This window comes from Athene cunicularia, assembly GCF_003259725.1.
Source record: "Athene cunicularia isolate RWA chromosome 1 unlocalized genomic scaffold, athCun1 chr1_part2, whole genome shotgun sequence".
Classification (NCBI taxonomy): domain Eukaryota; kingdom Metazoa; phylum Chordata; class Aves; order Strigiformes; family Strigidae; genus Athene; species Athene cunicularia.
Window position 1 is genome coordinate 20,262,538 of NW_020799092.1, and position 13,699 is coordinate 20,276,236.

The window sequence follows — 13,699 nt, forward strand, 5'->3', positions numbered from 1 at the left end:
GCCGGCTGGGTGCCGGGGCGGCCCGCTCGGGACGGCCTGTCCGCATCTCCTGCGCTTCCCGCTGTGGTCTCCCCCGCGGGCTGTGCGGGGCACCGCGGCATTGTCGGCGTGCCGAGCGAGGGCAGTGCCTAGAGGAAAGCAGACTTGCACGGGAGCACAAAGCCAGCGGTATTGCGGGTGGATCGAGCCCGTTGCCAGGCTCGGCCCCCCGCGCCTTCTGTCTGGCCTCTTCACTTTACGTACCTGATGTGTAGCGTGGTGGGTTGTTGGTGATCAGGCTGTAAAAAGAGCTGTTCAGAGCCCAGGTTTGCCTCGGAAGTCTCAACCTGCCTGTACTTCTTGGAGGAAGCTGGACTGAACAACACGCAAGTTTCGTGGATGGCAGCGTTGTGTACCTGCTCACCTGCCCGAGGCGCTGCCCTGTGCGGGCGGTCTTGAGTGTCCTGGTCCCGCTGGCCTGGGGGAGAGAGGCCTTGGCACTGCTTCGGCAGTGGCCCTGTCACCGTGCAGAGGAGCAGCTCTGCAGTGGGAGGGGGATGTGTGAAATGGCCTGCCGATCCTCACTTGATTTTTCTGGCCAAGCAAAGGGAAGAGGGGAGACATCTAAAAGCGTGGTTACAAGAGGTTAAGTTATTAATGCTGATAGGTATCAAAGACTACCTAGTGTTTACTGCCATTGCTGCCAGTGTGATAGGTGTATGCTGAGTGCTGTCCGTGTGATACGGAGAAGTGAAGGGGGGATATTCATGGTAATGTTGGGAAGTAGAAACTGGAGTGAAGCTAGATGTTAGGTGGATTATTTTTTTTCCCCTCGTCTAATAGGGACATTTTGATACCTAGGTTTTAGTAGAGCAGTTTAGTCCATCTCTAAAGACACATCAGGTGTCTGTCCTTTGCGTAGACAGTTCTGTGACTAGTACACAAGTCTCTAAAGCTGCTGCTGACTTGGAGTTTGGCTTTGGATGTAATTGAAATGGAGCTGTGTTGAGCTATCTGCTGAGATGTAGAAATCTGTTACAGGAACAAACATTCAGGATTTTAGTTAAAGATTCCTAGCTCTGTGATCAGATGAAAAGCCAAATGAATGTGGTCTGGTATGTGGTTATTCTTCAGCCTCCAAGAGATGGCTTGAAGTTTGCTGTCTTACATGCACTACGTTTTAGGTCTAACAATGGCAGTAACTGATATCTTCGCTCCAACTTGAGCTTCTAGCAGAAGCTGGGCAACAGTTTTGACATAGGCTGCCTTTGTACACATGAAATTCAAATGCAGAGATTCATGCAGCTGCAGGGCACTTTCTCTGAAGGATTGGTAGATTTAGAATTTATTAGACACTTATAGCTGTTTTAACTCACTGCCGACTAGGGTACAGAGGAAGGATTCTGATTGAAGGAAACTTTTATCTCCTGTCTTTACTCTTGAAAATGACCTTTGTTAAATGCATTCAGTCAAGAAGTGCACACAAACCTCACTTCCTTATTTTACTGTACTGGATTTTATGCCTTCTCAGCAACTTCCCCAGATAAATTGCTTAAGCCAAAGTTGAATTCCCAAGGACAGAGAGGGCTGGTGTGGTTTCTATTCTAGTGCTTCAAGTCTTTGAATGAAGCTATGGAGTTAGGTGTTAGCTAAATACTTCTTTTGAAGTGGGATGGGAGTCTTTTCATACTGTCTCAGTATGACATTTCTCTCATTCTGTTTCTTGTTAAGAAGTTTGCCTTAATGTTTCTTGCATCTCTCTGGGCAGTGTGTTACTAACTAAGATGTATTGCCTGTGGGCCAGCAAAGACTGGGCAGAGTGCTCCAGGTTCCAGATCTTTACCTGTGCCCAGAATGGGCATGAGGTTTCCTTAAGTTTTTTCCAAATAATAAATTAAATATGTGTTAATTGAAGAGAGAGGATGGATTAAGTGTAGTTCTAAGGTGCGGGTGGCTATAGAATAACTATAATGAGATAAACTAATAGATCTGTCCTTATTGCTTTATGATCTCTTGTTGCAATGATTATTCCAAATCTCTCTTCCTCCAGTGCTTGGACTTCTTACTGTCACTACATTTCTTTTATATATTTCAAAAAATGTTCATGTGCAAATGCATAGGTTGCCTTCTTTTGGTTAATTGCTCATCACTTAATATTCACCTGGTTTTGGCTGGCATTTTGCTGAACTTCTGAGTGTCAGTAGTTTTATTGGGAGCCCTCAAAGAGAAATTATTTTCCTACCATCCTCAAGGATCTGACTGATGTTGGTAACCCTTGATGGTAGGGTAGATGTCCAGGGCCTGTCTGAGTAATTGTGGGCTTGTGTCATGAAAGGTAAGGGGCCCACTAATGTGCTATGGAGGCCATTTCTTTTGGGTTTGGTCACTTGCATGATGTAGCAAGTTGTGTATTAGAAATAATAGAAATTGAGATTTTGATTTTTTGAGAAGCTGTTCATCATGCTTAATCATTTAGCTTGGAAGTCTTAAAAAGACATTAAAATAACTGGTATTGCTACTGTTTCCTTTGATAGAATAAACTTTGTGTCATATGAGTAATATTTCCAGTAATAGCATACTTCAGGATACTAACATAGTAATTGAGTCTAGTTCTATTTGAAATGTTTAACAGGAAATAAGTACTAGTTGTTAGACCATGTCTATCATGTGTTTAACTGTACCAGACAAGCAAATGTGTTTTGGAAATTGCCACAATACCCAAACTGATAGTTTTTATAGTGAGGCTTATTTGATTTGTACTGTTTGTTTTCCGGGCAAGATTATCCTATGGTTGCTCTGGTTGGAGACACCGTAAAGTGCAGTCAAAAGCTTGTAAACAAGAACTGCTCAGGGAAGAGTCTGAGTAATAACGTATTTGTAAAACACAAGGCTATAGCTAATGTTTTTCGCTTTGTAAAGTGCCATATGTGAGGTTGTTAACTTGCATCAGAAGCACAGCCCACAGATAAAGGCTTGCTCTGCACCAGTAGTAATTGTGAAATTGTTAGTTGGAGCTGCTTACTGAAGCTCTTGCTGTGGGGTAGAATCGGGAAAGAACATGAGTTGACATGGTTATGGCCTCGTTATCTGAGGCTGGTTTTAACCAGACTAATAGTTTTGCAGGTATTACTTAGCAGCTGATGTCTATGTAACAAGTGCAAACTCTTTTTTTACAGAATCGGACTATTTTCATATTTGATCCAGCAGATGAAGACAAAAGAAAGGTATGTAAAATGGGCTATCGAGCTCCATACCTGCCCTGGTTAGAAGTATAAAAAAGTAAAAGCAGTCTCTTAACTTAGCTGCCATTGTGAAATGGTGCAAGTAGTGATTATAAAGTTCTGTTTTAATTTTTGTTTCTTCAGTGCAAAAGACATGATAACTACCCGTTCCCCTTTTTTTTTTTTTTGAAAGGGGGAATTCCCCTAGCAAAACCCATCTTGAATAAAAGTAGTAACAGAAAAGCCCATAAATAATTTTGTTGGGTACAGGTTTGGAATGGTGTGGAGGAATAGAGTAAAGATACTCTTTTGTACCTATGAAAAATTTTGCAATACGTGTTTCCATTTTCTCCTTCTCAGCAGGTAGCAATTATCACAGATGTATTTCTTTTCTATATTAGACACTTAAAGAATATTAGTGATTAAGATGAAGGGATAAGTACAGAAGGAAGCTGTGGAGCTGGAAGGGAGACAGAGCGACAGAAGCCTGTTAATCCAAAGGTAGCTGTAATCAGCAGAATGTGTACTGTGCATGTCAGGTTCCAGAGATGAGAAATGTTTGTGTGTCACAGCATGGAGCTGTACAGGTGTGTCAGGGCATAACAGGCCCCTTGAGATCCATCCACAGCCTCACATTTAAGGCTTGGACGTTGATGACTTTTTTTTTCTTTTTTTCCTGTTGTTATTTTTATGGTGTAATATGTAATGACAAGAGCCTTCCTTTCTTTCCTGTAATTAGTTTTTGAGCTGATTTGCATATTTATTCAGAAAATGTTCATTAACGAATGAGGCTGTATGTTTCTGCTATTTCTGAAATAAAGCTTGAAATCAGAGTTGCAAGGTTTCTGCAGGAATAGTCTGTCGCAGACATACATTGATGCCATGATTTTGTGCAAAATCTATATATTTTCAGGTATTTTCTGGTAGAAATTCAGGTGGTCTTCTGGTAGAAATGGGTGGGTTGGTAAGTCTCTGCCCTTTGCATTTACAAAACCATCAGTTCTGTGTACTGTAATCTTAAATTATAATTCTTTATTACACAGATGACTCAAAGACCTCTTACCTTGGCTTTACCTATGGCTTTACTCAAAGTTGATGTTCAATAATGTGGTGATGGACTATATGTCCTTTTTGATACATGGAAGAATTCAGAAGGGACTTTGATTTGGTTCTCTTATGGTGGTTGCGTTCTTCCCTCTTTCCTCCCCATTCCTTCCACCTCTTTTTACACCGAGAATGAAAAAGCATCTAGTCTGGAAAACTGAATGCTAAGTAGAGAACATAGGAAAATATAATAGATCAGAAGCCAAACTGGCAAAAGCTACATAAAGACAATGAGAGTTGGAGATGGGAGAGTGTAGGATTTTCTCTGTGTGTTTGAGTGGGTTTTTTAACAGCTGCTCAGCTGCACATGCTCAGTATCCTTGGTATCTGTAAAACACTGAGCATGCTCCATTCATCCTTCAGTTAAGGTAAAAAATAAAAATCTTCTAAATTGAAGGGTAAATTAGTTCATGTTCTTGCTAAGAGCAAACTACTAAAGCTGTCATGAAAATTAATGGGGGTTGCTCAAAGGCTGCATGATGTAGCCTCATGCTAGTTCAGAAACGAGGTCCATTTTTTGTTTAGGAATACTGAAATACACGAGTTGATAGCAGCAGAATTGCAAATGCTATTAGCTTAGAATGGTTGAAGTGCAAAAGAGTTTAGACAAAGTCACAATCCATAATGAAGTCATGTAGTACACTTGAAGTTCACGTACGTGGGCAAATACAGAGAGACTTATAAAGATTTTGTGTTTCGTTTCTTTTGCTGTTGGTATTTTGCCATATAACCTAATGGATGTAATACATACTTCTTACCAGTCTCTTGCTGCATATTGGGTTTGTTCATGCCTAGGAGTAAATTTGCTTTCCGTTACTTACTCCAGTAAGTCATTCATGCCTGTGCAAGATCAACAACAGCAATGAAACTTTTTTTCTCTACCTCACCACACTCAAATCATGATGTTTTAGGCTGTAAACTAACTAAATCAGCAGTGAGTTTGTAATACTGAATGCCAGGAGGGAGAGTAGGTTGTGTCCTCTAGAAAGCAGGAAGAGAGATAATGCTATCAAGCTTGTCTATCTGGACATAGCCATAGGATGATAAAAACCACAAGAGTGTAACATGAGGTGTTACTTGTCCTGGTTGTTTTGCTTAATGATATATGTGCCTGCATTGGCCTATATGATGGATGCTATGGATATAAATCAGTTGGCAACTTGTGTTATACTCTAAGATCTACTCGGATACCAGGTGGATCAGGTTGGTGCCATTCCTTCTTAACTTGTCATATAATAAAAAAAATAGGAATTTCCAAAAGCCTGGTCTTGGTTTGTGTAAACAGTATAGAAATTGCCAACCAGAGGTAAATGTGTTCTGGAATAGCAGCTGAAATCAAGGCAGTGTGGTTGCTTCAGAGGAGCTTAACCAGCTCTTAGGAATCTAAAATATTTGTCTCAACCAGTCAAGAAGTTCTTGACAGTGTTTTGCTGGAAAAGGTTGAGTTTTCAGAACTGCAGCACTTCATAGCAGTGTGGCATGGCTGACACAAACAGTTGGTTCTTTAGGTCTGTGCTGGAATGAACTCCAGAAAATTAGTATCTGGCAACTTGACTGGTCAGTCACCTTGGAGAGTGGTGTCGGGCATAGTGAATCTCTCTCGATGTGGCATAGTAGGCACTTCAGCTTAAGCTTCACATGCCCTAATACAAACAGGAAAGAATTTTTTAACAGCTGCTTTCTCATCATTTAATAGCTCTGTTCTCCATAATTTATACCTTGACAGGTCCAAATCCTGCTTCTGAAGTAGCAACACACTTGTGCTGTTTACAGTCTTAAAATGGTAAGAAAATCACAGCACTGTCTGTGTCCTGGAAATGTCTGTCAGGACTGATTCCCGAGTTAGCCATGCTGTTCCACAATTGGAAGGAGCTACAGCACCATTTGCTTAGGTGATATAACAGAAAAAGTAAATCTGTCCAAGACAGCAAGCAAGACTGAGTTCTAAAGTTGTATGAAGATGCTGAGTTTGGTGGGGGGGAAAGTAAGCAGCAGCCAAATGTAAGAATATTACTCAAAAGCCGTATACTTACCTGAAATAATAGAGTCTTCATGATTGATGTATTTCCTCTTCAACTCCTTGTTTTGTCTGCTTCACCTCTTGTAGTACTTACAACATCTGGTTTCTGCTCTACTGGCTCTGGTTTACTGTGTTGCGTCAGGCCTGTAATATAAGTCTTTAAAGTCTGAGATTAATTTTCTTAACTTGTTCAGGTTCAGTTTGAACATAATGGATCTAAAATTCAAAATTTTAATGGGAAGAAAAATCTCCAAACCAGTCTTTTCCCCTGCATTGCTGAATGTTTTAAAGGTGTTGAAATAGATGATGGTAAATCATATCAAATGTATTGTGGGACTTTATCTCCTAATTAAATTAATGATGTGGAGAGATTCCTTAAGGCTGTGGCCTGTACCATATTTGAACTTTGGAAGGGTGGAAGCAGTAAAGTATGTTGATGGAGCAAGATGCTGTCACACTTTAAATCTCAGGAGGACCTCATTATTAGATAGTACTGTTGACACTGATACTTCTGGGAGGTCTGAAGTTTCCTGCAGCCACAAAGGCACAGAAATTTTCTCCCAGTAACTTCACTGCAAGCTTTTAAAGACTGTTAGTGAGGGTCCTATAAAAATATTAAGCTTAAAGTGCTCCTGTGGGCACACTGTGTGGTATCTTAGTATTAATTGTTGTTGTTATTGTTCTGACTTTACTGAAACCCCTTAAGGGGTAGCAGTCTGTAAGAGAAGTTACTAAGTATCCTTCATTAGTACTAAACATTTGTTCTAATTCCCTCTGGTCCTGCCCACTCCCATCCAGCATTTTTCAGTTTTTACTTAAGGTTTATATCAAGCCAGTGAAACCCATCTCTCCTTTCTTTCACCACTGGGTTACAGAGCTTATAAAGGGTTCCCCCCTCTCTTCCCTTCAGTGGAGAGGGCAAGGAGAGTTCAGCTCTGCAGAATTTCACCTTTCTGTGACTCTGAACTAGGTGTTTCTTCCACCAGTTGTGACAACACGGTTTATTGTGGGTGCTCCTCACCCTACCTGCAGAGTGCTAACTAACCTAAGCTGTCATGTGTTCAGACCTGCAACTTGGACCTCTACCAATGTCAGCTGGCAGGCTCCTGCCAAACAGGCCAACTCCCTCTGTTGATAAGGTTGAACAATTAAGTTTTGAAGTGAAGCATACTGAATCCTCAAGGAATACAAGTGTACACCTTCCCTCCCACATCTGTCTGCGAAGACTAGGCAAAAACTGGGTATGGCCTTTTCGGTGGAGGTTGTCTTGTTGTCCCATTATTCGGCACAGTCGATTATAAATGTTATATAAATGTTGTCTTGACTTAGAGAGAAAATATTAATGTTGGGCTTACTTTCTTACTGCTTTGGATACTTAACTATGAAACCTAATAGCAGAATAAAGCAATTATTTTATTATTCTAATGCCATTCCTGTTAGCAGAAATGATCAGCCAGTGTTCTTACTCAATGATTCCAAGTTATGCCTCTTTACTCATGGAATCTTATCTCTAACTTGTCAAAAACGTAGTTTCTGTTGTGTTTTATGCAATGCTGATTTGCACAGTATACTGAAAATATAAGAAACATGCAAAATGCTTGATTTTGCTGTATGAGATGGAGAGGGACTTGTATGTTACGAAAAGCTTCTGAATAACTTTGTGAGCCACAGAAACTTAAGAGTTGTTGTAGTTGTAAAAATTCGTGTGCAGTTTATTGTAGTTACTACTAATGTTCCTTTCATCTACCTGAAAATGGGATAGAGTCTGCTAGGAATCTTAAAGTTTGTAATGAAGTAGAAGGTAAGTTTGAGGAATAGGTAGCAGTATGGATGGAGTAATCAATAGTAGACCGATATGATTTGTTGGGTAAATACAGTTCCTTGTGACCGTTGTGTTTGGCACTATGGTTGCTTTAACCATTCTCACCACTGAACGGCTGCAGAGCTAAGTTGAATTAAATTAAGAATGTACTTCTCTTGAACCCCTAGAGACAATTTAATTGAAATTGAAATTTGAAAATGATGAAAAACATGGGTCAGAAGACAAAGTGAACTAGAGGGACTTAAGTCAGTGCAGTAGAAGGAAAGTATGACCTGGTACCACTATGATGTTCCCATTCTCCTAACTAAATGATGTGTTCTGACACATAATACTTGATAAGGCCAAAAGACATGGTGGCCTCTGGTTTACCCATGCTCACTGTTAGCTCTGTGACTTTTCTTTCCCAGCTTTAAAGAAGAGTGAGGAGGGCTCATTTGATTTTTGTGGACAGTTTTTTAAAAAGCTTGATTTTTATGTTAAGCCTAAGAAGTATAGTAAGAATTTTGTAACTCTCATGTACTCATATTGCTCCCCATGTGCTACTATCACTTGCTGTTCCATCAAGGTGTATTTATGTCTTGAAATATACAAAGAAGTCTTATGAACATTGATATTGAGAAGTAAATGAAGGTGCTACAAAACCAAGCACACCACCTATGTTCTGCTGTTGTAGAATTTCTGTTCTTGATAGACTTTTCTGGCAGTTTTGTTACTAACATGCTCCATCACTGAGGAAAGTGGAAAATGGGAGCAGCATGTATTTCTTGACAACAACTTGGTTTTTTTTCCCTTGTTTTAATGTAAACTTGATTGCTAAGAAGCGTGCCTCTCCTGGTACTTACAGCATCTATGGCATAATTCAAAATTAAAGGCACAAAAAATAGATAAAAGTAGGCACTCTATTTCTGTAATGTTTAGCAGGACTCTTGTTGTTTACCTTTGAATTATAGCTTTTCAAGCACTGAATAATCTGTGTCTAAATTAAATGCTATATTCAGTAAAACAGTGGTGTTTGCTTGGATTTGAATATTTGCAGAATGGGGACTCTATTCTCTTGTATAAGGCTGTATAAGTAAAGAGAATGATTTGCCAAAGAGGAAGAAGCAAATAAAGGGGAATTGTCTCCTTTTCTCACCAAGACATTTATTACTCGGATGTTGAGAAGCTATAGTAAATTCAGCTGACATCATGTAGCTAAAGTTTAGTGGTCTGTGGATTGAAAAAAGTAACTCTAGGTCAGACATGCTTTCTAACTATGTTCAAGCACAAAGGGAGGAGATGGAAAAGGAGCTCACATGCAGGTGCCCCAGGACCAAAGAGCAAGATTAATGAAGTACCCTGTTTTTCACAAGCACCTAGCTTCCCCAGCTGAGTTGAGTCCTGAAAATATAAGCATCTGCTAATAAGCACTTAGTGCTGCCCAGTCTAATTAGACTGTAAACAAAGGTGGCAGAAAAAAATGGAAGTGAAGAGGTGATACCCTTTGCTTAGCAGGGAAGAAAATGCCTCTTGTATCTCAGGATATTTCTTTTTCTATATGACTGTGTTGCTTCCTATCATCAAATGTTTATGCTATTAGGATAAAGGATCAAACTGGATTCATATTTTACTCATAAAGACAAGATGACAAGTTGGTGTTTCTAAGCTTTCTGTTTTAACATGCAATAAAATTTTAAGATGTTTTACCATTACTCACTCTACAGCAATGGTGTGTGTTGATCTGTTTTAACCTCACTATTAGCATGAAAGCAGAGAATTACAGAATTTTAGAGATGTCCAATTAAGAAAACGTTTAAAAAGACTAGAAACAGCCTTGATTCTATGGAAAAGTACATGAAAAATGCTTTTTGCTGTAGCATGACTGATGAAAGTCATCCCCCCTTCTGAATGTTGAAAGGATAGAACTAAAAAAACTATTAAATCTGTACAGTAATTTAGGGGATAGCAATAAATCCATGAAACTAGGACAATCATCATATATTTTGTGAAAGGGGGGGGGCGGGGTACCTTGCTGTCTGAATTCTTCCACTTGCTTTTATTTCCAACCAAATAAATAACATCTGTGCCTCTTAGTTTATGCCATGCTATGGCCTACAGGGCAGTAGAAAAAGCACCACCTAAAGAAAATGAAAAGGGTAATAATGCTTTATGTGGCCACATCCTTTCCTGTTTCTCTTCTCCCTGTGCATCACACTGTCAAGGAGAAAGCAGAAAATGTGCTGTATGGCATTTGGTTTTAGTTGTCTCCAAGGCAATTTCCTAACAGGATGATTTTTGTTTCCTTGCTTCAAAACTTTCCATGGATAACTCTTCAACTATAATTGCATGCTCTGGTTTCTCCTGAGCTCCTGTTGGCACTTATGATCAGCCAGCAGTGGTTCAGATTTTGGAAGTATTGCAAGTGGTGGTATTGTAACCGAATGCTGGCTTCTTTAAAATCACTCTTGATGGCTTACCAGGGTCTAACTCCAGAGAACTTTGTCAGCAGTTTCTACATGTTTTTTCGCTTATGGGAGTCTTGCATCTTAAAAAATTTGTATTTTGCTGCAATAGCTATGAAGCTTAGTAATGTCTTCTTAAGTGTGTGATGGCTTAGTTGTTAATACAGTATGCATAAAACTGTATAATTAATGCTTTTAAACATAAACTCTGGCCTTGCTTAGATTGTGAAATTTTTCTACAGCTCAGGCCTCAGGAACATGTAGGAAATGAAGCACCTTACAAGCACACCCATGGTTTTTTTATTTTAAGTTGTAAGTAGGTTGTTAAATCTCAAAAAAAATGTGTGTTCTATTTAGTATCTGTCTTTAGTACAGCTGTTCGGAGTTAAGAATCTTTCGTTGCTGCATTTCACTAAGATTTGAACCTGTGAGATGATGGTTTTTATAATCTTTAACTAAATTGCAAGGATAGTCTTCAAACATATGGAGTGAGGGTTAGTCTTCCACCTCCTATGGCAAGTCAGTGGGAGTTTGGTGCCCTTTGGGATCTCCCCTGCAGTGCTTTTGACATTTTGCAGTGACACTACCATAGCAGCAGGTGGGTGCAACTTACGGGGGGGGGGGGAATCAGTCAGAATTTGGAAGGATTGGTCTCTTTGTAGTCAAATGAGCATTCCGGTTTTGTTGGACTGAGATTAAAGACCAGAGTGCCAGATGCAAGATGTGTATAGGCTCTGCCACTAACAAAAATGAGTGGAAACTCCCCTTAATCTCAGTGGATATTGATTGGATCAGATAATTTATGAAGTGATCCTTGGTATTTAAAGTCCTAGAAGAAACCTTCAGCACCATTAATGAAAAATCAGATATATTTTTGTGCTGTATTTATTTACTGATAAGGAAGGCAGTCTGGCCCAGTATGTCTTTGAAGTGTTCATTCAGTATCTTGGTTTGGGGAAGTCTGGTAACTTGGCTTCTTGTGTGGTTAATATGGTACTGCTACACAATTCCTGAAGAGAGGGAGAGTCCAGCTGGTGAACCAGCTGTTGAATTTGGATAAATTATTACAGACCACCTTATAACAGCTGGTGTCAACAAGGAAGACTATAACTGCTAAGTCTAATAGAAATGTACTTAAATGGAACAGAATAAAATGGCCTTTTCCTGGAATTCTCTGAAGTGTTTGTTCAGTTCTGTGTTAGTCCTCAAAACCAGGCTTCACAACTGTTGTGTCAGCTTGCAAAGCAAAGTTAATTGTATGGAAAACTGTCTTAACAATAAAAACAAAAATCTTGTAAGAAGTTGAGCTGTGACTAGGTAAATTTGACTGTGGATCTAGACTGGTCATTTCTTGTTTCCTAGGCATTTTTAAAAAAACACTTCAAAGGTGCCACCTTCAGAAACATATAGTGCAGGTCTAGCATAGTATGGTCAAGTCAGGGGCTTGTACAGATCTGTGGGAGCAGCATTAGGTTAATGTTGAAGAACTCTGAAAACTCTGTACTTGGATATCTGTTTCCAGGTACCTGTCTTTGAAATTCCCACAGTAAGTACCTGTATGCCTGTACAGATGGTCAAATGTGAGTTTTATACTGTTACAGTGTCAGTAATATTCCGATTTTCTCCCAAGATTTCTCATGTTGCCTACGTGATAGTAAGAGGTAGAGCTCATCCTTTGTTTTCAAACTCTTACTAGATTAATCTAGTCAGAGCTGTGGAGATGTAGTCAAGACCTTGATTGTCTGGGTGATGCTTTTGAGTGGGCTTCACCCCAGGACAAACATACTAGAAATCATATTGTGAGTTCCTACTGTCTGATTCTGTTTACAGATTGTCTTTTAACATTGTTGAATACTTGTGTTGTTTTCTCCCTTATTCTTCTGGAGTGTCTGTTCCAGATTTGTTTTAGATTTAACCTTTTTTTTTTTTTTTCTTTAATTGTAAGTGAACAAAACTTGCTTGGATGTCCCAAGTGGAACTTTTGTTTTGACCTTTGAGTCAGGGTGATGCGCTGCTGTGCTTCCTGCTTTTGTTGTGATGGTGGTGAAAAGTGTAATTCCAGAGACCGTCCCCAAGAACTATTTTTCACTTTGCTAATATTCCTATGTGCTGTTTTTTATCACTTATTGACATATAATGTCTGAAACCATGATATGAATTTCAGGTCCTAAGCAGACTTCTGCGCTAGGACTATTCAACTCAGTTGCTACTCTGGCTTCTTTGGTAATTTATTCGTATCGATGGTCAAGACACAAAGCTTGGGTGGTGAGAAGGAGGGAGGAACTGTGTCCTGTGAGGGACAATGCAGTTTGTAATGCCACTTATCTGGGAACTATACTTCTGGCTCTGGTACTCATGAGTAGTAGTGGTGTCCTGAGTTTAAGGTATAAAAACCACATAGAGTTGTCTGCCATCAAGTAACCTTGTCCTGTCTTTTCTCTCTTTTGATTTATCATCTGATTGTCTGTTTCTATTTTATAAAAGGTAATTCTTCTGTAATTCAGATGTTACTGTTCTGACCTGCAGATTCTTGGAGTCTTGTATTTTCTTGTGCTGTGTTTATATGATTGTTTACTCCTGCAGTCATGTTGGTATAAAGTATCAGTGAAATATTTTGACTTCAAGAGCAATCTGTGTGACAAAGCAGCAGTTTTGCTGGTTTGGTAAAAATGCTACAGCCTAAGTCTTCCAATAAAACTGCATTATGTTTCTGTGTCAGAGCTAACATTTCTAAGAATCTTACTTAAGATAGGAGAAGTCTGTAGATTAGGTTGAAATGGCAACACAAACTATAGCTGTTACAAAACATGGAGTATTAATACCTGTATGTTGAGCAGCAGTTATTTTGGCTTGGTTTCTTTTCTCCCAGCCTTCTGACTGAAACAACCTCAATTTATAATTTTGTAGGTACTGTAGATATGACTGTTCTACTTTGATGTATTTTTAAATTCTTTCACTTCTCTCTAGCTTTGTAACTGGCTACTCAACTTTTTAGTCCTGATACTGTGAAAACTTAGTAACTGGCAGTGATGGATAGCATCTGCCATGTTGGCTTAATGCTTTTGCCAAGGGTTGTATCCATGAGGAAAACTGCTTTTGATGATCTGTGGAA

General features: G+C 39.4%; 1 protein-coding gene across 2 annotated transcripts in view; it reads left to right on the forward strand.

The window, feature by feature from the left end:
* The first annotated feature begins 3,159 nt into the window (after positions 1 to 3,159).
* Positions 3,160 to 13,699, forward strand: part of RIC8B (RIC8 guanine nucleotide exchange factor B) — a 32,906-nt gene continuing 22,366 nt past the window's right edge. The window contains exon 1 of one of the 2 annotated variants that reach the window (XM_026865760.1): positions 3,160 to 3,203. Coding sequence is in view for 1 of the 2 variants with exons in the window: in XM_026865754.1 (XP_026721555.1) it covers positions 6,085 to 6,087 (3 nt within the window). In the remaining variant the exon portion in view is untranslated. Of the gene's footprint in view, positions 3,204 to 6,032; positions 6,088 to 13,699 lie in introns of those variants that run through there. The other variant, XM_026865754.1, reaches the window with a different exon arrangement.